This window comes from Tamandua tetradactyla, chromosome 23 (assembly GCF_023851605.1).
Source record: "Tamandua tetradactyla isolate mTamTet1 chromosome 23, mTamTet1.pri, whole genome shotgun sequence".
Classification (NCBI taxonomy): Eukaryota; Metazoa; Chordata; class Mammalia; order Pilosa; family Myrmecophagidae; genus Tamandua; species Tamandua tetradactyla.
In genome coordinates, this window is record NC_135349.1 from 15848737 (window position 1) to 15871690 (window position 22954).

Here is a 22954-nt window from a genome sequence, read left to right on the forward strand (position 1 = left end):
GTGGCGGCGGCGGCCGACAGGCTCGCGGGGAGAGGGGTCACCCGGGGCGGCGAGGGGGGAAGCTGGCGCTGCAGCCGGTTCCTCCGGCCGCGCCCCGCCCTCCGCCGCCACCTGCGCGTCCCCTCCCGGCTCTTTAGCCTCGGGGCTGTGCGGGCTTTTGGTGCCGCAGCGGTGGGATCACTCGGCGTTTGGCTCCTTGGGGCACGGGATGAGCCGCGCTGCCCGTTCTGGCGAGCTGAGGGTGCGCCGGCGCGCGTCCCTCCCTGCCGCGCTCCCCGCGACGTTTTGGGAGGAGGGTAGAGAACTGCTTTGACTTTTGAGGTCCGACTCCTCCTTCCGATCAGCCTCCAGACGCGCGGGCTCGGAGAGAGGCCACTGTGACCCGCAGGCCCCGAAGACTCGTTGCGTGGCGTGGGGACCTGGAACGTGTCCCGGAGCCGGCGGCGCTGTGCGCGCTGGTGAGTTTGGAGGCGGGGTGGGGTGTCCCCCGGCGCGAGGGGCGGAGAGGACGTCGCGATCTGCCCCTTCGCCCGCCCCTTAGTGCTGCCCCCACTTTGGAGAGTAACTGAGACTTGAGCGTGACTGCGGAGACGCGAGGATGCGGGTGCCGTGCGCGGGCTTTCCCTCTGCCCGGCGTGATGGAGCGGGTCTGTGAGCGGAACAAAGGCGCCCGCCCGGGGGAGCTGGTCGTCGGCTGAAGAGCGCGGGGGGCTGCACGTCGCGACGGCCGCCTGTGGGCCAGCTTGGTGGCTGTGTGGCCCGAGGTGCGGCGCGGTCCGCCGCCGGCGGGGGGCGAGCCCTGAGCCGGGCACCTGCGTGCTGCTCCCGCCCCGGCTCTCGGGCAGCCCCGCCCGGAGTCCCGGGGTCGCGCTGCGCTTGCCGTCCGACTCCCGGCGGCCAGAGGTCCAGAGGCGAACCGCCTGTCGCAGCAGGGGGGAGACCCGGCTTTTAGCCGAGAAGCCGAGGCGCCTGGAAGAGGGCGCACACTGGGGACTGAGCAGGCATCTCTGGGAGCACTTCTGAAGACGGGGGCTTCCGCGTGAGAGATCTCGGTCTCCCCCCAACAAGTCCATCCTCCTGACCGTCTCCGCTGCCAGGGCATCGGCTCGGGGGTGGGTGGGGGACTGCCGGGAGTGACCAGTCTCCTCGCCCGCCGAAGTGTGAGGCTCGCACGGCCCCCCGCTGCCCCGCGCCTCGCAGAGCCCGAAGGGGCGCGGGTCCCGGGCGAGGGCCGGCCGGGCTTGTTTGATGGCTTCACTGAGAAGAGTCAAAGTGCTGCTGGTGTTGAACTTGATCGCGGTGGCCGGCTTCGTGCTCTTCCTGGCCAAGTGCCGGCCCATCGCCGTGCGCAGCGGAGACGCCTTCCACGAGATCCGGCCGCGCGCCGAGGCGGCCAACCTCAGCGCGCACAGCGCCAGCCCCATCCAGGATGCGGTCCTGAAGCGTCTGTCGCTGCTCGAGGACATCGTCTACCGGCAACTGAATGGTAAGGACGCGGGGCCGGCGCCCACGGGGCTCCGCGCGGGCGGGCGGGGCGCCGGGTTCAGCCCCAGAGCCCTGCGCGCAGTGCCTGGGAGCCCGCGGGCCGCGGGAGGGGCTGCGCTGCTACGGCACCTCGGGCTCCCGCGCGCCCCCTCTTCGCCTAGCTGCCGGCTCTCCGGTAGGAAGCCGGGGCTGCTCAAAAGAACTACCTGCTTCTTTTCCGTGCGCCAGCTCTAAGTTTGGTTTTATCGTGGAAACGTGATAGGACAGTTGGTTCCCTGCCCCAGCGTGCCGCTCACGAAATGATTTCCTTGCGACTCCAGCCAGCTCCAGCTGCCAAATGGGACCGAAGCGCGGGGCCGAAGTTGACGGAACAAATAGCTTTACTGCTTTGCGTTGGGTGGGTGGGTGGGTGGAGAGGCAACGGGGAGAGGGGATTGATGGGCTTAAATGCAGACAAATCAGGGTCCCAGGTCGTGGAGCAAATGCACTTCTGTAGTAAGGTGGATGACTATGTCATCTCTTTATGAGGCGGGCTGCTCAGCTAATAATTAGGATTCCCGCTATTGCCTTGGCTGGAGGCAGCTGTTAAAAAAAAAAACACTCCATGTTCCTCCCTGGAGCTGCAGGGGGGCGCTTGTAAAGTTTGTGGTGGGCTGGAGTGGCAGGTTTTAACCGAGCATACCAAGGGACAGGTGACATCCAATTAGTGACTTTGAGAACCTGGCCCATCTGAAGTACTCTCCTCAGTATGTCAGGAAAAGAGGGACCAGATAACTTACTGTACCCTGGTCACACTGGATCTAGAGACCTGTGGGTCATTGGACACTTGCTGTCCCCAAGGAAAGAGTGGGGGTTGCCTCCTGGAGTCCAGTCAGCTCCCCAGGGGCCCACATAGCGGCTTTCCAAGACAGATGTGGTAGGCAGGTACAGAATGCTTCCCTGCTTCCTCAGCTCCAACTCACATTCCCACACAGCAGCTCCAGAACTACAGATAATCACCCTAAAGGTAATGATAATAATAATAAGTAATGGGATTCTGGGCCTGTGCCAGGCACTGATCAAGGATGTCACAAGTGCAGTATCTCGTTCACATCATTTTAGGGAAGTTTTCCATGCTTTCCCATGTTAGAAACGCAGAACTGAGTCTCGACGAGGTTCACCAACTCACCCAGCATCCTGCAGAGGGTAAGTACTTGAGTCTGGAGTGAGAAGCCCATGTCAGCCTGCACTCTGTCCTGTTAGGCACAAACATTTATGTATGGCCTTCTCCTAATTCTAAGGAGTACTGTTTGATGAAGAAATTAATATGTGGAGCTGCAGATGCAGGTATAGACCTGTATCACGATTCCGTGTTAGGAGACATGGACTCTCTGAGGTTAGAGAGTGGATCAGCCTTGTGTCAGGGAGAAGAATAACAACCAGACTGTTCCTGCTCTCAGATGATCCCTTCTGGGTAATTCCTGGTGGGATGAGATCAGCTCTCCGAGTACTCTTGGAAAGGAACCCTGGTCTTCTCGACAGCATTGGACAAGCATCTGTGGATGCCTCGAACTACTGGTTCATCTGCAGTGGGAAGCTGCAAGCCCTGCACGACCCCTCGCAGACCATGTAGCCTGGCTGCGGCTGTTACACTGAGTGCTGCAAAGCTAAGGCGCAACGTGAAAGAGACCCATGGTTCGTTTCTGGAGGAATAAGTTTATTAACCTGCAAATTTTCTGCCATAGACATAACCATAGCAGCACCCAAAAGAGAGTAGTCAGGGACTTGACATCACTTTAGTATTAGTTTCAAGTAGGACAATTAAATATATTTATACCCTAATTCCCTTAAATAGTAATAATTAAAACATATCTGGTGTTTACCAAGTGCCAGCCATATATGATCGTCTTTAGTCTTTACAGCAACCCTATGAGATAAGTAACTTGCCCATAGTCAGGCAGCTAGTAAGTGTTAGAATTGAACCTGTACAGAATCGATGTTTTTATCCACAGCACCACCTTTTTCACTCATTAGCATGCATCAGAATCATCCGGAAGGTTTGATGAAGCACGGATATCTGGGACCCACCCCCAGAATCTCTGATTCAGAAGATCTGGGGTGGGACTCTATAACTTGCCTCTCTAACGAGCTTGTGGCTGGGTTCTGAGATCTGCTGCCCTATACCATACTGCTTACTCCAAGCAAAGCAAAAGCAGAAAACCCACTTGACGTCCAAAGCCAGTTGGTTGGAAGGGTATGGGAAACTTCTGAAAAGAAGAGAGATGGCTTCAGTTGAGCTGGGAGTCTGGATTTGTTCGCATGCCCTTCTGCCATGCGAGCGATTCCCTGGGGCTGGTTGGGATGGGTGCTGTGGCTGGGAAAGCTGAGTTTTCCTGACTTGCAGCCTTTGCATAGGAGCTGGTGGGAAGGTCCACTTGAGAGCTTTTCCTGGATGAGCCAAGAATTCAAGCTGCAGCTCGGCAGAGTTTATTTTTCTGGCTGTTCAGTGTAATTTGCAGTGACATAAAGCCTAGAGGAAGAGAGCAGAGGACGGTCCTGAAAGAGAAAGGACCCTTTCCTCTCTCCACTCCCCCACCTCCATGCCCTCCATCCTTTGTCTGTGCCTGTGTTAGGTAATGAGTCTCTCATCCTTTGGTGCACTTGGTCTGCTGGGCTGAGGGGAGGAGAGGACTTCCAGGGCCTGGGGGAGATGGCATATGGACCCTCCGTGCCTTCTGGCTCTGAGGCTTGTTCCCACCCATTACTACTGAAGGAGGAGAAGAAACCCTTGATTGTGACCTTCTTTATCTCTCAGAAATTAATGGAGCACCCGCTCCTGCCAGGCATGGGGTACGTGTGGAGGAAAACCGTGAGAAACAAGACCAGGGTGCTTCCATCATCTTGAGTGTGAAGTGGGAGCTGGATTTGGAAGGTCGCTGAGGTTTCCCAACCCTTCCTTGTCCACTCATGAAATTCAACCAGGAGGCATTCCTGGCACAGTGCCCCTTCCTTTGCTTTTGAGTATAACCATTGCCTACACTGTCTCTCACTGATGGAACAGGCTCGATTGGGTGTCCAAACAATGGCCAATGGGTGGTGAGCCCAGGTTTCTCAGAACAGGCTTTCTGCTAATACTCCAAATCCCGTGTGAAAATCATTATGGGTTTGTTGTTTTCTCGTTGAGAGGAGACCTCAAAGAGAAGGTGGAGGTGCTGATATGGAGGAGATGGCTTATTATTTTTCCCCTTTGGAATTTCTCCTATATCTGCTCTTTTGTTCTGTTAGATACCACCGCCAACCCCCTGACTCTGGTCCTGATTTCCTTCACCTGGACCGCTGCAGCTGTCCCTTTTAACTGTGTTACCTGGCCCTGGTTCTCATGCTGCCATTGCAGTGAGCAAGAATGGCTTGAGTTATGTGGGTGGAAAGCACCACTTCCAAAGGGCTCGAAATCTTCCAGTGATGTTCTGTTTCCTGTGGAATGAGTGTCAAGCCTGGATGGAGGCTGGCAGCCAGCTCCTGCAACAGCCAGCTCTAGTCGGCATTTCCCAAGTTCTCACTCTTAGCCAGTGCGTTCTGCCAGCTGGTCCAGCTTACTTGCTGAATGATCCCACACTTGCCTTAGACTTTTTGGCCTCCACATCCAGCCCCAGTCTTTGAGAAGTGCTGGTTTTCCTGGTCTATCTGTATTCTGTTCATCCTTTAAGCAGCTCAAGGTCACCTCCTGGGGGTGGGGTGTCAGCAGGCCATAGGGCCTGGGCTCTTCCTGCTTTATGTAGTTCAGGTTTTACATCCATTACTTGCACACTTGTGCTTCCATGGCTTGTGTTTTGGAGTCCAGAATTGGAATATAGGCTTCTCAAGGGTTGGAATCTTATTTTGGATCGTTACATAATATTTTCAGCTCTCAGCATCCAACACAGAGCTTGATACACAACGAGGGCCCTTGTTGGTTAATTGGGTGGAAGTTAGTTTTAGGAGGTAAATGATAGCCAGAGATGAAATAACCTTGAGAAAGCCTGACTCAAAGGCTGGGTGGGTAGATATGGTGAGCGGGTGGGAGCTAGAAAAACTTAGCTGGGAACACTTAGCATGAGGAAGCCATCTTGCCTGCACCATCTTGGAACCACTGAGGTCCATCACGGTCCTTACTTAAGCAGTGGCCCAAGTTAGGGGATGAGCAAATTTTAGTATATTTTTTCTTTGACTGCATAATTTTATAAAATACTATGTCCCTTTTTTTTGGTAGAATAAAATTAATTCCTACTTATGGTGGGAAATTGAGAAAATATTGTGCAGAAGAAAATAATACAGCATTAAAAAAAATATATATCTTTTAATGGTGGCATGCTGGCTTTGTGCCAGCACCAGGAGAATGGACCTAGGAATACACAGATTCTTTTGGAAGCCAGTTCTTGGCTTTTATCACCTTCTGAGGAAGTTATTTATTTCTTCCATTTTCGAGATGAGAAAGGTAAGAAACAAATGTTAGTATGACCTAGCCAGGTGACATAGCCACTGAGACACCGAGACAGGAATAATAAATCCATGGCCCTTTGCCCCCAGCCCAGCACCCTAAGGTGAGAGGCCAAGGCAGTGGGGTGCTGTGGTCCTTCTCTTGGCTGGCCAAGCTGGGAGCCTGGCTGGTACCCGGGCCCCCCATGAGAACCCCTTTACGATGAATCACAGAATGGAAAGGGCGCGCACCAGGCCCCCTCCTGTAAGCCCCAGTGGCGGCTCTGTCATAAGAGGAAATGCAATTGATTCAGGTTAGGTTCCAAATTTAGATTTCAGAAGGATATTGAATAGAAGCAGAGTTGCCTGGAGAAATTGAAAATCTTTGTGGGAACGGAGGAAAGTCAGAACCGCCTCTTCCAGTCCTGCCCCCCAGCAACCAGGCAGATGACACTAGAGTTGGAGCTGCAGGAAACCAAAATGTACCTAAATATCCAAGTGCAGCAGCCCCCTGGACCCTCCAGCCTGACCTATACGCCAGACTCGATATGCAGGGAAAGTGAGTTGGCACCCAAGGACAGAGGCAGAGACTTGCTGTCACAAGCCTCCAAGGTGGAGTCAGAAAGCCAGGGACTTTCTGTGCTTTGAAAGCTCATCTTCATGGATGCCTGGAACTCTCTGGCACACCTTCCCCCTTCCTGCTGGGAAACAGATGTACGTGTATATACTATGGACGCTGGACGCTACCAGCATTTCCTGTGGAAGGGAGGGAGGGGGTCAGAGGGAGAGGGCCGAATGTCCGTGTGCAAATCCGCCACTGCAGTGAGGGTCAGAAGGGAACCCGGGCAGTACGTGTTGTCCCCTGCTGCCTGCAGACGTGCACTGGGGTTCTGGGAGGGGAGGCGGGATTTGTAGATGGCTTGATCGGTGGAGAGGCAGAGAGGCAGTCAGGGTTATTTCTTGAGCAAGAAATCCAGCCCCCCTGACTTTTACTCTGGCCAAATCAAGAAGGTTCTTTGTGGACAGAAGAAGATTCAGTAATTTGCACTAAGAGAATGACGCCAGGAAGGAGGAACATGGACTCCCCGAGACCTGAGTAGAATGAAGACACAACCTAAAATTAGACAACTTACGAATCTTTGTGAATATGATTTTACAAGAAAGGTTGTACACTTAGGAGATAGCCTGGGCTTGATTTGCAGCTCTGTCCATTACTAGCTATGTGACTTTGGGCAAGTCACTTTGTCTCTCAACTGGGAAATAGGGCTATCCTAAATCAGGATGAACTGGATTCAAAACACACAGCCCTAACACAGTGCCAGCACATGGTAGACACTTAAAAATGGCAGCCGACGTTATTGCAAATAAATGAATAAATAATATTGTATGCATGAAAGTGGTTTGCAATGGGAAATTTTGTGCTGCATATATGTCACCATGGTTTAAAAGAAAAGGCAGCTGTAAGAATGTAAACTTCAAAGAAGGGGCTTGACTGCCTGCTCACCACCATATGCTTAGTCTTGTCCTGACCCATGGTAGGTGTTTAGCAAATATTTCTTGAATGAATTTGTGAACAGTTAGAGCTACTGTGTAGGAGAGGATGCCATCATTATCTGTAAATCTCAAGAGAGGAGGTTCTTTCCACTCTAACTTATTTGGACTCTTTGAATTAATTTAGGAGCCTTCTTTCTTCCATGTGTTTATCTGTCACACTTTGTTTCCTTCTTCTTTCTCTTCCCACCCCCCACCCTTGTTTGTAATGATTATGCTTTTAAGGCCTAGGAGAAGAATCGGTGGCCTATGTATGCCCAATCGCATTATGAAATATGTTGACCCCTGTCTATATTTGCCAGCTTTCCTGGCTGCTGGGTGTAGACCAGTTGTCAGGGATATAAAGGGCTAAGACACTGCCCCTACTTCAGTGTTTGTGGTCTAGTTGGAAAGAGATGGTTTTGGCTTTACCAGATATATGCAAGGTCCCAAAAGAAAATTAGAGAGAATATGGAGATGGAGAAGCTGGAACTGGCACATAGTAGGTGCTTCCTCAATGAATGTTGAATTAAAGCCACAGAACTGAGAAGTTTTGACACACAGACCCCTAGAGACCTGTAGCAAGCTCACCTGGGAATCTGATGTGAGGGCAAATCATAGAGGATCCCATAGAATCCTTCCAAGAGATGGTTGGGATCTCCAGTGGGGAACCGTCCTCCTGCAAGGATCTGCAGCAGGCCAGCAGGCAAGGGAAATGACATCGAGATGGAAGAATGGCGTGGGGTGGGAGGGGATGTAAGTGTGGCAGTGTGGGGAGAGTGCGTGGCAGAGTGGAGCTTGTTTGGAGGAGCGGGTGGAGTTGGATCTGACAAGGCTTTGACTTCCAGGCTGGTTGGACTCAATTCTGCAGTCAGCCAGGAGTGGCCGTGTGCCCGGTCACTGTGGTGACTTAAGGGGATTGCTAGCGTGCTGGGGTTTAATGGACGCCAGCCTGGACAGGAAATGGGTCACAATAGAGCAGGGCTTACGAGGCGCTGGCCCTCCTGAGGCTGGGACCAATCCTCCGACACAAGAGCTCTTCCACACAGGTGATTCCAGCTGCACCTGGCTCAGGGGCCACCTCCAGGGTGGACAGTCAGCGCCTGAGGTTGTTCCAATTGGAAACTCTTAGTCAGCTCTCGGGTTCGCCGGCCGGAGGGCCCACCTTTGGGTCCGCTCTCACTGACACTCCCACTGCTCCTTTGCTTCCCTGAGGCCAATCCCCCCCACCCTTCCCTTGCTCTCGCTCCCTGGGCCTCCGTCCCTCCTGATTCACAACCCTTGCTGCGGGATGCTTTATGAGCTCCTCTGCAGAGTCCTCACCTCCTCATCCTCTGCTGCACCCACCTGGGGACTTTGTTCCTAAAGAAGGTGGCACCCTGACAGGCATTGGTGCTTTCAGGGCTCATGCTGGGCCCCCAGGTTACCTGGCACGTGGGCGCACATAGCTCTCCTTTTCTGTTCTGTGCAGAGCCAAAAAGCAAGAGAAGGGGTTTCAAGGGAGGCTGTGTGGGGGGTGGGGAAGATTTGTCTGTCTCTGAACCGAACCCAGTCTTGTGCCATCCCCTGACGGCAGCCGCTGTCAGATGACCCCGTGGCTGCTGCCCCATCAGCCACCTGTGGGCTTTGGTCCCTCCTGTGGCTGCTGCACCAATTCAGGCCACCTCCAGGCCTCTGGGTCCCCCTTCCCTTCCTGGGTCCGACACAGGGCTGTGTGGCATGGGCAGCACCTGGCACCCTTGCCTGCTGCTGAAGGGACCAGAAGAGGCAGCCCTTAAGTGCTGGGAGCCATCTTCCCAGGGGGTGGCATAGGACCTGGGGTGGAGGGCAGATGAACCAGGTGGCAGGTTGCTCCCCTTCAGCTGTCTGGAGATGCCGCGCCCCAACTGGCCTCTGGGAAGGAGCCCAGTGAGATCAGGCAGTTGGGGCAGCAGGGAAATGCATTCTCTTGTGTTGCCCCCTCCTCATGCCCGCCTCCCCTGCCTTTTCTCTCGCTCCATGTCTCTGGGGTGGCGCTCCTCAGTACAGTGCCAGCCTGCACGCTTGGCCTCAATCCCTGTTCTCCCAGAACCTGGGCTACCGCGCAACTCATTTCATAGTTTGGTTCTTACACCTCCTGATTTGTGTATCTCGAGCAAGTTACGGAACCCCCAGAACCTCAGTTTCCCTTTTTGTCAGAGCGGTGATACCTTGTGCCTCGTGGAATTGCTATGATTGAAGGAGCAGAGGGCAGAAGCTCTTTCAGTGCCTGGTCCCTGGGAGGGGTTTCCATCTGTGAGCGTTGATAGGTGACAAATAGGAGGAGGTCAGGCCAGCACCTGAAGGCTGATATGGAGTGAAGAGGGCACAGGAAAAGGATGCAGCCCAGGAAGCAGGGAGGCCAGAGACTTCTTTTTCATCCCCGGTTTTAAGCAGCATCAGCCAGCGTCCTGGGTGTTTTGACTCTTGGAGTTTGTCTGTTTTCTAAATAAAAAACATTTGCTAGCAATTCTTGAAATATTAAAAAAATGTATAGATAAAACAGAACACATCTTTGGTCCCCTGTCCCACTTCTAGCTCATCAGCACTGCTATCAGTTTTGAGTGTATCCTTTTAAAATCTTTTATACTTTTGCTCCCCTCCCTCCCTCTTTTTTTTCCCTTTCCCCTCCCTCCTTTTCTCGTCGTGCCCATAGCACTTAAAACAAATTCAGGTCTCACGTGGTTGAAAGACCTGCCACTGCCTTAGTCATGGCTCTTCGCAGGTCTTTAGGCTGTTCTGACATGTGGATGACAATCGGCTTAGCCACTGATAGAGAAATTTTCCTTTTTAATAATGTCCCTGTCACTGCTAACTGCAGAGCCTCAGCCTTGCCATGCGTGAGTAATAAACCACGGCCGTAATTACAGGTGGTGACGTGCAGACGCGCTAGCACGCTGACAGCTAACAGGAAGCTGGTTCCACGAGAGCTGCCTTCCACCGAGCTCGGGTACAACGGCTGATTGTGTGATTAGTGTTTACCGAGGGGTGTCTCTTGGTTATGCATGGGGGTGCAGTACCTTCGTGGTAGAAAGAACACTTAAGGGTTGGAGATCAGGGTTCTAGTTCTGCTTGGTTCCTAGGGACCAAGTTTATGCACCTGTACAATAGGGGCAGCATGCCTTTCAGGTCCTGAGTAGTATACTTCCCCAGCCTCCTTTTTTTTTTTGTCTTTTTGCATGGGCAGGCACCGGGAATTGAACCCCGGTCTCAGTTATTGCAGACAAGAATTCTGCCACTGAGCTACCATCACACCTCCCTTCCCCATCCTTCTTATTAAAACCTCCTGCATTCTCCAAGGACCAGTACAGAAACCCTTTATTCCCTGCCACCTCCCCTGACCACCTTGTTAGAATTAATTGTCCCTTCTTCTGGATTTCCATGGTACTTTATTAGAGTTTCTTTTTAGCCCTTGTCTGTTTCTGCTTTATTTTATAATGAATTGTTTACATGGCCAATCCCAGTAGTTTGTGAGGGGAATAGATTTTGTTCATTAAAAAAAAAAATCCTTCTGTGTCATTTGTCAGTTAATTCATCAACAAGAAATGGAGAGTCCAATGAGTAGTTGTTTCAAACTTGCTCTCAGTTAACACATTGGTTTGGCATGATATCATAGCTTGTGTCATTTTATTTCTCTTGGTCTTTTCTTCATTGTTACAAAACGGCTGCTGTAGTCCCAGTCATTGCATCTTTGTACAAGGTAGGAAGTACTGTAAGATTTGGCCACATCTGCCCCTGTTTAATCAGAAGGCAAAAGCTTTTCCAGAAGTCTCCTTGAATCAGGAGAACAGTTGCTATCCAGAGAAAATAATTATGGTGGTGGCAAGAGAGAAGGAGGGCAGAAATGGCATTTGTATCACAAATCCACAACGTGTGCCACCCCTCTCTACTCCCACCACATTGTTATTGAATAGTAAAATGAAGAGAGACTCTGCTAACTAGACATTCAATTAACCAGAGTACTCAAATCCTCGGGCATTCTGATTAATTTAGATTTGACTTGAAGGGATCTCATAGATTAAACTACCATATATATTGATATTTCATCAATCCTAAGATGCACCTTATTCCATTTCTGAAATTGGAATTCATCTTACAATCAGTAATATGTCAGTTTAATTAGCAGCATTATTTTTTTCTTTGGGTATGGTTCATCTTAGAGTTGATACATCTTAAATTTATTTGTTTATATATGTGTTAATGTCATAGTTTACCATTCACAGCTATTTTTATTGAGTATCTAAGACATATGACATATTTTCAATAGATAATTCTATATCAAACCTACTTATACTATGATACCCATTTTGCATATGAGGAAGAGGAACACAAAGTAATAAGTTGTCCAGGGACACCCTCCAGCTGTCCCTGTGCCTTCCTTAGTGCCATTGGCACATGCTGACACATGGGCTATGGGACAGAGCACTGATGAGATGGTGGCTAGCTTAGGGTGTGGGGACTGCAGAGAGGGGCCTTCTGGGAATAGGTACAGGGACAGGTGCCACCGATGACAGGATGGCAGCAGGAAACCTTACTTCACTCAGGTTTAACAGTTACTAGTGTGTAAAGCCATAAAGTACTTAATTTTGGGCCTCTAACTATATGCTGTGTGAGCTTTAAATCCAGCCCATATTTAGAACAGAAGATAAGAAAAGTGAAACAGATATACAAGTTAATTAAAAGGCCTTGCTTATACTTGCAGTGAAATCAGCACAACAAAACAAGGGTGCTTTCCAGGCAACCCTGAGCAGGCCTTGGGCAAGCTTTGCTCCTTGACTCCTGCCCTGTTCCCTCCCTGCAATTGCATATCTGTCTTCTTGGTACACTGGAGGCTTTAATTGAGCTAGATCCAGGCTTACCCAGTGATGGCTATTTTTTCATGGATACCACGCCTCGAAGAGGGGTCCACACGGCCCAGCTGAGGGCCCGAGGCCCAGAGATGAGCGTGAGAGTCTTCCGAGGTGCTGTGTCACCACGTGGGCGCAGGCTTCCGGGAAGCCCCTGCACGTGGCTGAAGTGGTTCCCTGGAAGGTAAGCTCTTTGGTGCCAGTGCACCCTTCTCCATTCCGCTTCTAGTTTGTTATTCCTGGAAGGCAGGGAGCCAGCCTTTTAAACTATTTTATGGTACTCTTTATAAGGGATCAGGGTCTGGACTAGGGATGCTGACATTGAACCGCCTGGAACTACCCACGTGGGTGTGTCCGCTACCCCACGTTTCTTTTCTGCTTGGCCACAGAGTTCATCTCCTGCAAAGAGGTGGTGAACATGGCCAGTGGAAGATGGGTGAATATTTGCTGCTCCTGGGCCTGGCCCACTAAACCTCCGCAGGGCTCTTCTTCTCTCTTTACCTTTTGATAGTGGCTTTGGAATCCACTTTTTCACTGGGTACAAGATGGAATGCCCTCAATCCCTGAAGGACCCCATAGAGCACAAAATCACCCTCCCCAGCTCTCCTTTTCTATATACTGGACCCTTGTATTAATGAAGCCACTGAGATAGTGGGGCTTATTTGTTATAGCGTCTAGTATTACTTATCCTAACTTACTCAATTAGGTAGGGCTGGGACATTCGTCTCCCTAAGTGACAGGCCAGTATATCCACTCTTTGTCTCTGTACTTGATTAATATGACCAGCAAATATTAGCTAAGCTTAAACAATAAGGAGGGTGGGATAAGGAGGTTGCTTTGAAAGTCACCTAATTCTAGGCCAAGTTCTGCATCTGATCTGCTGTTGGCTTTAAGAAAAATGATCTCTTTCTCAGTGTCCCAGGGTTCTATTCAGAGTGATGGAATGATTATAATCAAGCCCTACTTATGCTCTGCATTGGAGCTGAGGGATAAGTATTGAAATATAGCTAAGTTGTTTGCAATTATAAACAACTAAATAATATATGCATTGTCTTTATTGCAGCTTCTGCTGATAGGAACTGGCATTTTTCAAGATGTGACAAACTGAAAAGGTTAGTTTAAGAATTAGCAATTAAAAAAATCATGATCTTTGCTGCCACCGCATTTTAAATCATGCAAACATTTATGTTTGTGCCAAAGTTCCACAATTTCCTTTACAGCAATTACTGAAATGCATTCACAAGATAAAAATGGAGTTCGGGGAAGAATATTTAAGAGCTCTTTAATGATGTTTAAAACTTTGCTAATTTGCCAAGTTGTGCTAAAATCCACTTTGATTTTTTTTCCTTCCTACCCATCTTCCTGCAATTGAACTGATTCCAGGGAGATTTCAAGAAAGGGGCTAACACTAATATTAAAATACACAAATCTCATGAAATATCTTTTCAAGAGCTTCTCTTCTTTCATTAGCTGAAGGTGAGCACTCAGGAAGATATAAAAATCCTTGGACTGTGTTTATTTGTATAAAGCAGTTAAGGGAGAAAACAAAATCTAAACACTGGTTACTATTGGGTGAATTGAATTAAAACCCTGCTTTTGTGGTTCCTGAGTAGCTTGCATAAGTAGACCTTTAGGGAGGGATAGACTGTTATTAATTTCTTGCATCCTCATCCTTACTCAGATCTTGGTTTGGCAAAACTGTGCATTCAGGGAAGGGCTGGGTCCTTTCAACATCGTTGCTCAGTCCTCTGGCTCCTTCGGTTTTGGGGCTCTGAAAACCTGAGAACCCTGAGTACCCTGCATTGTCCTTCCTCTTCCCCTCAAGAAAGGATCTAGTGCTGACGGGTAGTGTGCAAATTCACGGATACCTGTCAGGGATGATTCTGTGGAAAGCCCAAACTTCAGTAGAAAAAATGACATAACATTGCGTCCTGGACAAGAGTCAAAGATGTGACCCTGCCCCACCAGCCCCTCCCTAACTCGTGGTCCTCGAGGAAGTATCCTACAGTGGACCAAGGACAGGTTTTGAGTTAGTTGGATCTGATTTGTCTGTGTGCTTATTAAAGAAGTTGTGGGTTTACAGAACAATCATGGATCAAATTCAGGATTCCCGTATACCACCCTATCATTATTAATGTGTTGCATTGGTGTGATACATTTGTTATGCTGATGAAAGCACATTTTAAAAGTGTTGCTATTAACTATAGCCCCTGGTTTAAATCAGCATTCCCTGTTTGTATTGTGCAGTTCCATGGATTTTTAAAAAAATTGCATTCTGGTACCGTATATACAACCGAGTATTTCCCCCTTTAACTACATTCGTATATGTAAATATTTTTTAAGTGCTGAAATTGCATTCGTGGGATTGTGCTACCATTGCCACCATCCGTTACCAAAATATTTCCGTCATGCCAAATCAAAATTCTGTACATTTAAAGCCTTAACTCCCTTTCCCTTGTCTACCCTACCCCCTGGTAATATAAGTCGTATCTAACTATAAACTTTTTTGGCTACATAAATGAAGCCGAAACTTGGGCTTTGGGCTAATCCTATAATATTACTGAGTCCCAGTTGACCCCTCTGAATAATATTATTTGCTCCTAGAAATATGATAAAGACTGTAAGATGATAGCTCTAAAATGCCTTGAAGAATGCTCATGTTACTATTGCTTCAGGGAGGTTATTTCCATCCCTGCTCTTGAGAACAAGACATTTAGTTCCTTTAGGACTCACTTTTCTGTCCTGTAAAATCTAGATAAGATCTCAGGTGTGTTCAGGTTGTGCAATTTCATGCATCAGTGAGGCAGAGTGTATTTCCATGCAAACGACAGACGGCCAGGATCAGACAGATTCACATCTTTTGACAGGGATAAAGAGTTCAATCCGAGGAAGGAGAAATGGTTTCACTGCACGAGGTGTAAATTCTTTGATACTCTTCCCATCAAAACGTGGAGTTTAATTCCCCTTGTGTTGAACATAGGCTGACCTTAGTGACTTGTTTCCACTGAATGGAATTCAGTGGAAATGATGTTGGACAACTGCTGAGGGTGGATCCTCAAGGTTGATACATCTTCCGCCTGGCTCTCTCTTTGGGGACTTGGATGTTTGAAGCTTGAACCACCATGGGCTCCTCTGAAGCCGCAATGCTGGAGAGAGTACATGGAGAGTGAGAGAGACACCCAAAGATCTCTGTTCCAGCCCCCAGCTGTTTGTCTTCCCAGCACAAGTGCCAGACAAGTGCTGAGACAGCTTTCAGGATGACACTGGCTCCCGACCTTCGAGACTCCCCAGCCGATGCCAAGTGGAGCAGAAAAAAGCTGGGTCCATCCCCCAGTCCTGCCCAAGTTGCAGATTCTTGCACCAACCAAATATAGATGTTTTAAAGCCACTAAGTTTGGGGGCGGTTTGTTAGGCAGCAATAAATAACTGGAACACTAAGCTGGTATTCTTGTCTCCTAACCATAAGAAATAAGACACTGTTGATGCTGTTATGATAACAGTGCTCACAGTTATAAATTTAACAGCAGTTAACATTTATGGAGCACTTAGTTAAAAGTACCAGGCATTGTGCTAAAGACTTTATATCGATATGAAAGTGGGTACTGAATTTTTTGGGTGGTGAATCTTGCATTTACATGCCACTGATAGACTGGACAGCAGCCCAGCTATTGCAGAGGGAGTTAGGAAACCCAATAATTTTCAGGCATCTTTCTGTAGTCTGACAGTTGGCCTGGACCACTGTGCACTGTTGTTTGTGTTTGAGATAGGATGGAAGAAGGCAGGGTGGCTTTAGCCTGTATCATTTAGCTAGCATAGCCTTCTGGACCTTACACCAACATTTCCTCTATCACACGATTTCCTACTTTCTGTAGAACCTGGGGAATTTGGTGCCTCTACAAATAATATGTACTGCAAACCAACAGGGCACTTCACTTTCAGGGGTTTAAATGAATACTGCAAACTTTTTATTCTAATTAAGTGGAGTGGGAAATAGGAGGCTTTTCTGAATTATGGTGCTATAACAGAACAAACACATTTATAGTCCTCAGGTTTCCTGGAGTGAGGCCAATTTTTATTTCAACCTTAAGTTGGACACACATATTAACAGCTGTAACACATTAAAGTTCAGGGAGTGTAGTAGGACAGTGGATCCCATGCCTGGCTGAGCGTTTACATTTACTTGGGGGACATTGGAGAAAAATATTAATGCCCAGATTACTCAGTCTGGAGATTTACATATCATAGCTATGAGGTAGGAATTGACTTGGGAATCCTTATTTTTCAAAAGCTCAGTGGGCGATTCTATTGAGAAGTTGGGTCTGGACAGAAGGAATCATGAAGGAACTCATCAAGCCCTTGACTGCTAAGATGGGTGGGTTGATTTCGGTGCTTTGAAGTGCTTTTTAGTACTTTTTCTTATGGCAAAAGCTTCACAGTCTTTGTACTTGTGAACCACTTCTTGGCAGGCAGATATTTTGTCTAGCTCCCTTGAGAGGTCAGGGCAGGGCTGGACACACAGGGTGGACTGAATGGTGTGGAAGGAAAAAACCCATGCAGCTTGAAAATAAGGTTTAATGGCTCCAGCCTGGACCTGGAAACCATGTAGATTAAACACAAAGCGCTGAAGGACAAAAACCCAATCACATCCACGTCGATTTCCAAGATGATGTCTTTGGGGCAGGTCTCCATGTTGCAGGGTTGGAGTCTAAAGCAAGAAATAGCTGCAGAGATGGAGATTCTCTTCAGCCTGAGGCAGTTGGTTCGGATTGGCTTAAAGAACCCACAGCAGTTTGTGGATTTATTATTTAATTAATAATGCCTCATGAAAGGCTGAAGTTTATGTTTAGGATGAAGAGCTTCAACAGTTAACCTGAGGGGTACCATTGCCTTACGCAGGATGGTGGACTGCCTCCAGCAGTAAGGGCTGTTGCATCTTGAGAACTCCTCATAACTCAGGCTAAGATGCTAAGCCTCTCACCTGGATTACCCGTTTGAACCTTCACAACAGTCCTGTAAGCATAGATCCTATTATTACCCCCATTTTACAGGTGAGGAAACTGAGGCTTAGAGAGATTAGGTAAGTTGCCAAGGGCCCCAGAGAGGGTGATGGACCAAGACTTGAACTCAGGACTGTGCCCAGCACAGTCTGTGTCCTGCAACCCAGGGTTCTGCCACCTCCCATGCTCAAGGTTTGCTGGGTTTCTTCATGATTCCTTCTGTCCACACTCCCAAGAAGGTGATTGCAAAGAAAGACATTATGCTTAACACTCTAATTGCCAGACTGCGTGGAGGGCAATGCCTTTTCTCCTGATGTGAAATTCTACGTGAGAAACCGAATTTATTTCAAGATAAGAGTCAAAGCAGGGGGATTTGGGAGTGGTCTTGGGTGGTGGGTGGCCGTGGGCTGGGGTGTCCTGGTGCCTTCGTCTTCCCTAGCTCAGGGTTCCCAGCCTCGCCAGACCCAATGCCCCTCCCCACCCTTTGCAATTTATCGCTTTTTTTTTTTTTTAGAAATAATTGACATACAATAAACTTCACATATTTAAAGGTACCCGTGACAAGTTTTGACATTTGTGTACACCCATGAAACCACCCCCGCAATCATGGCAATCTCCTCGTGCCCCTTGGTATTCCCTTTCTCCTGTCCTTCTCTTGCCCCCCCTCCCCTGTCTCCAGGCAACCACCAAGGTATTCTCTGTCTCTGTAGATTCATTTTCATTTTCTAGAATTTTTTGGGATGTGCTGTATGGTGGGGGTCACATTTCATTCTTTTTCCATGTGACCATCCCTTTATTGCAGCACCATTTATTGAATTTTTTTTTCTTGGTGGAGGGGGGGAAGTGCATGGGCTGGGAATCGAACCCGGGTCTCCCGCTTGGCAGGCAAGAATTCTACCACTGAACTACCCTTGGACACCCCGTTTTCTAGAATTTTGTAGAAGTCTGATGCCCTTAAAAAACAACAATAATGCACATTTGTAGCAGTCCCTTTAATCTCCTGAAATAAAAAGTAATTCATTGATAACCAAAAGTGTCCCAGCGAATTTCTGCAGGCAGTGCTGCCCCCATTTGGAACCCCCTGGGATAGTCCTGGGACCAGAGACACCCAACTGGTCCTCTCTTTCCTGAGGACAGTGTTGGGAGACCACTGGCAAAATTCTTTATTTTTTCCAACTTTTGTGTTTTGTTCTCCTTTTCAGTCTTAAAGCTTCTACCCTTCCAGCATGACCTCAAGGTGACTCTTCCCCCCAAACAGTTACATTATACTAAGCATACCTTAGATTTTAGGACGGGCATCTCAATATCAGCTGTCCTACCATGTTTATACTCCTTCTTTTAGGATGGGTCACTTTGGGGCCTCTTGCTCCCAATCCCTAAACCCGGGTTTGAGTTTTTCCAATCCTAATTCAGGGAAACTTAAAAAAAAATTCTGGGTTTGTTATTGGTGGACTCTGGATTTGGCATCTGTTGCCCTCTGATTTACCCATGCTGTTGCTTTCATTTGTGGGCCCTGCTCGGTGACTCGTTGATGTAATCTAGAGAAGAGAACAAGTTCCCATCCAGAGACGCCCTCGCCCCCAGTGCGTACTGAGCTCTGTGGATTCAGGTCTTCATCCATGGGGCAGACTTTGAAGGGCTCGTAGGCTGGTGAGGGAGACACGTGAAAACCACGTGGGAGGCCAGAGCTTCTGTGGGTAGGAGAAGGGACGCCCGGGAGCCAGGGAGGAAGGGGTGATTTCTGGGCTGGAGGGAGTGAAGACTGCTTCCCATAGGAGATGGCATTTGAAGTGGTCTTGTTGGAGGGTGAGGGGGTCCTTGAAGGAATGGGCATTTGAGTTGAAGAAGTGGTGGTCTTTCTTTGCCCTGAGAGGTCCCTGCTACCCGTGTGTGACCTCCTTTGTGATTCAGATCCAGGTGTGTGTGTGTGTGTGTGTGTGTGTGTGTGTGTGTGTGTGCGCGTGTACCTTTGCCTGTGCCTACCTGCCCAGGTATTGATTAAGCGCTGAGTTTGTCAGGTCTGCTCTGGGCTAACTCTCTCCTCACGTTGAATCATCACAACAGTTCTATGAGGTAGAGCTGATTTTTATCCTCATTTTATGAAGGAGAGAGTGAGGCTTAGAGAGGTTGTTGTCCAAGACCCAGATAGGCGATGCACCAGAACTTGAACTTAAGCCTGTCTTTGCCATGCTCTACCACAGGACCTCCCTCCTCCTGTGATGCTATACTTGTAGACTTAGGAACAGTTCTGTTACTTGGAAATACCGTGTGCTAGTTTCAGTTCTGAAAATGCATGTCCCGTTTAAAGGAACCCTGCACAGACTCCTTCTATAAAGTTGAAGATGCAACCCTCAACTCAGCCATCTTGTGTGCATAGCTTTTAAAATATGGGGCTTATTTTGAAATGGGACACATCTGCCTCTTCAAAGAAAAGGTGCTTTTTGGAGAAGAGAATCTGTTCACTTGACACCATGGAGAAGTCTAAGTTAACCATGTCTCCACATTCTTCATTTCTGTGCTACCCCAGAGGAAGGAACTTAGGGTGGCCCAACTTGGGGAGGACCAAACAATTCTGTACACTCTTTCTGGGTTGATTTCCATGCCAATGGGGCCCCTGCTCCTTCTTTGATGCAGTTCCACATTAAGTTCTCCTCTATGGCTCCCACCTCCCCATGGTTGCTTAACTCAGTGGTTTTTAAAGTCCGGTCCCAGTACCACTAACATTGGCATCGCCTGGGAACTTGTTAGGAGCTCTGGGGTGCATCCAGCAGGCTGTTTTAACAAAGCAGGTGACCCTGCTGCCTCCTCGTGGTTGCAAGCCACTGTTAACCCAGCTGGTTTTACATGGCCTCGTTCTGCACTCACCTGTGAGTGAGGCTCCCTGGCTGTTCGCCGAGACGTCCAGTCAGAGTTCGAGAAGCATCCAGACAGAGCAGATGTAGAAGCCTCAGACTCCAAAGATCATTCCCCCTGCCCCCAGGGTCTTTAACCCACTGAGGGAAAGAAATGACGTGTCTCAGGTCATGGCTTTTGTTTACTCTTATTTGTTCTTTTCTTCCTTTATTTCTATGACTTTTATTTTTCTTGTAGGATGCCTGTAATGGGTTTGAAAATCACTTGACTAAGTTGGCAGGCCAATGTGGTGACCTGGAAGGAGCATGGACTTTGGAATCTGATTGCCCTGGGTTAGAAATAGGATCTGGCCATTTACTACGTGTGTGACTGACAAGTCAGCCTGTCTCCCTGAGGTTCAATATTCACATCTGTAAAACAGCCATGTTCCTATTTCATAAGGCCCTTGGGGGAAATAGATGAATTGGCTTTAGGTAGATTGTTTTTTATTCAAATTTATTTCTTTATTTTTATTTTGAAATACTTCACCACTTACAGGACAGATGCAGAAATAATGCAAACCCCATATATAGAATTCCAACTTAGTCTCTGCCTCCCAGCTAGATGCTCAGACCCACCAACTTTTCATGTTTTGCCACATTTTGCTGCAACATCTCTCTCTCTCATCTGTCTGTATTTTCTGACTATATGAGAGGAGGTTGTATGCATCCTGCGCCTTGAGCGCTCATTACTTCCAGGTGCATTTCCTAAGAACAAGGATATTCATTTATGTGTCCATGTTAAGTACAGTTCTCAAGTTCAAAAAATTTAACATTGATATAAAGCTTATGTTCTATACCCTATTTTCATATGTCCCAATAATGTCCTTTTGAGCGTTTTCTCTTCTGTTACTAGATCCAGTCCAGGATCATGTGTTTCATTTTGTTATTATCTTTTTCTTTTTTAATTGTGGGCACATATATACAACCTCACCTTTCCATTTCAGCTGCTCCGAGGCGTACCATTCAGTGGACTCATCACACTGACAGTGTTGTACTACCCTCCACCATCCATTGCCAGAACTTTTCCATCACCCCAAGTCTAGTGGACTCCTGACCAGCGGGAGTTGCTGTGGTCGAGGGGGTGGCACTGGCCTTTGGGGGCTCTCCACGGACATCATCACACAGCCTTCATTTCACCCTGTCTGGGCTGCGTTTTTGGAAAGCTGGATCTGTGTGACTGTATTTTATTCTGTTTGCTGTGAGTACAGATTTTATGTTTTTTATGTGAAATCTGCTCCTCTTGTGATGTTTCCTAAACCAGTTTTGCTACTGATCTCCTGGTTTTACAAGTGAATGTCATGCACTGCCTCATCTCAGACCATAGCTGACCCCTGGTAATTCCCGCCTCCTCTCTTCTGTTTCTCTATTCCGCCTCTATTTAGTGCAGCTGCTCATGTCTTACCTAGGACGTGGGGACTGGCTCTGCCATCGGTTCCGCCTCCAGGCACTCTCTTTTGAATCTGTGCCATGCTTTCCCACCAGTGTTCTCTTCTTGAAAACCTGGTTTGGATTCTGCCACTCACTCCCCCATTCCTGCTGTTCCCTTCATCTGAATTTTGCCTTTTCTCTCTTTCATTTTTTTAAAAATTAAATCTTTTTATTGTGAAAAATAGCATACTTATAAAAAAGCAATAAAATTCAAAGCATCTCACAACAATTAGTTATAGAACAGATTTCAAAGTTTGGTATGGGTTACAGTTCCACAAGTTTAGGTTTTTCCTTCTAACTGCTCCATAACACTGGAGACTGAAAGAAATATCAATATAACGATTTGTTATGTCCTATCTTATCTGTTATAACTCTTCCTTCTCCTTTGATCTTTCTGGGAGAAAGATCTTTAGGGGTATTTGCTCTTTGCCCATTCTAACTTTTTCATGTTGGAAAGGGCTGTCAGTAATGTGGGATAGGGGAATGGAACTAATTGATGTTCTGAAGAGGCTGGCCTCTCTGGGTTTCAGGACTTATCTGGCCTAGGAACCCATCTGGAGGTTGTAGATTTCTGGAAATTATCTGCAGAATCTCAGACAGAGCCTCTCCTACATTCTTGAAGGTTTTCCGTCCTTTAGCTCCAATGTGCCTTTCCTTAAGCAAGTGACTTGGCATATCAGCATTCCTAAGAGTGACGGAGAGATTGGCTGGACTTGGTCCCCTAGATTTTAAGAAGGCAGATTTGCCATGCAGCATGCCAAAACCTTCTAGAATTTATGAAATTTCCCCCAATTTTTATGGATATCTTGCCCATCCGGTTATATCCCCATTTTTTTTCTCTCTAGCTGTATTGAGTCTTTCCAAAGCATTCAATTTGGTTTTCACTGAAAGAGTAACCTTCTTTCTTTTCTCACTCAGAATGTCATCAATTTATGTAATTTAATAGAATTATGTAATTACAATAACAAGCACAGCTGGCACGGACAGGTTTGGGGAGGAAACAACAAACTGTTGGCAGGTATACAGCTCAACTAGTGACAGCAGAAATGGGAAGGCAGGCTAGGTAGGGGCCAGCCATGGGCCAGCACGACTGACAGCCTGTTTTGGGTGACAACTGTCACTATTACAGAAGAGTGGAGAGTGTCAGCTAGTTTGGTGAGTCAGTTACAAGAGTATCTGCTATTAAGCTACTATGATTAGTATGTTTCTTGTGATAAATTGGGAAAATATAGAAAAATAGAAATAAGAAAATTATTTTAATTCTATACAAGAAAAATAGCATTTTGCTTTTTTTTCTGTAAACATTTTTCTGTCTTTAAGG

The 22954-nt window shown here is 47.9% G+C and overlaps 1 protein-coding gene across 1 annotated transcript in view; it reads left to right on the forward strand.

Moving 5' to 3' along the window:
* Positions 1-895: 895 nt before the first annotated feature.
* GALNT17 (polypeptide N-acetylgalactosaminyltransferase 17) overlaps positions 896-22954 on the forward strand; it is a 443754-nt gene continuing 421695 nt past the window's right edge. The window contains exon 1 of the mRNA XM_077140206.1: positions 896-1486. Within this exon, the coding sequence (XP_076996321.1) occupies positions 1249-1486 (238 nt within the window). The 5' untranslated portion in view covers positions 896-1248. The remainder of the gene's footprint in view (positions 1487-22954) is intronic.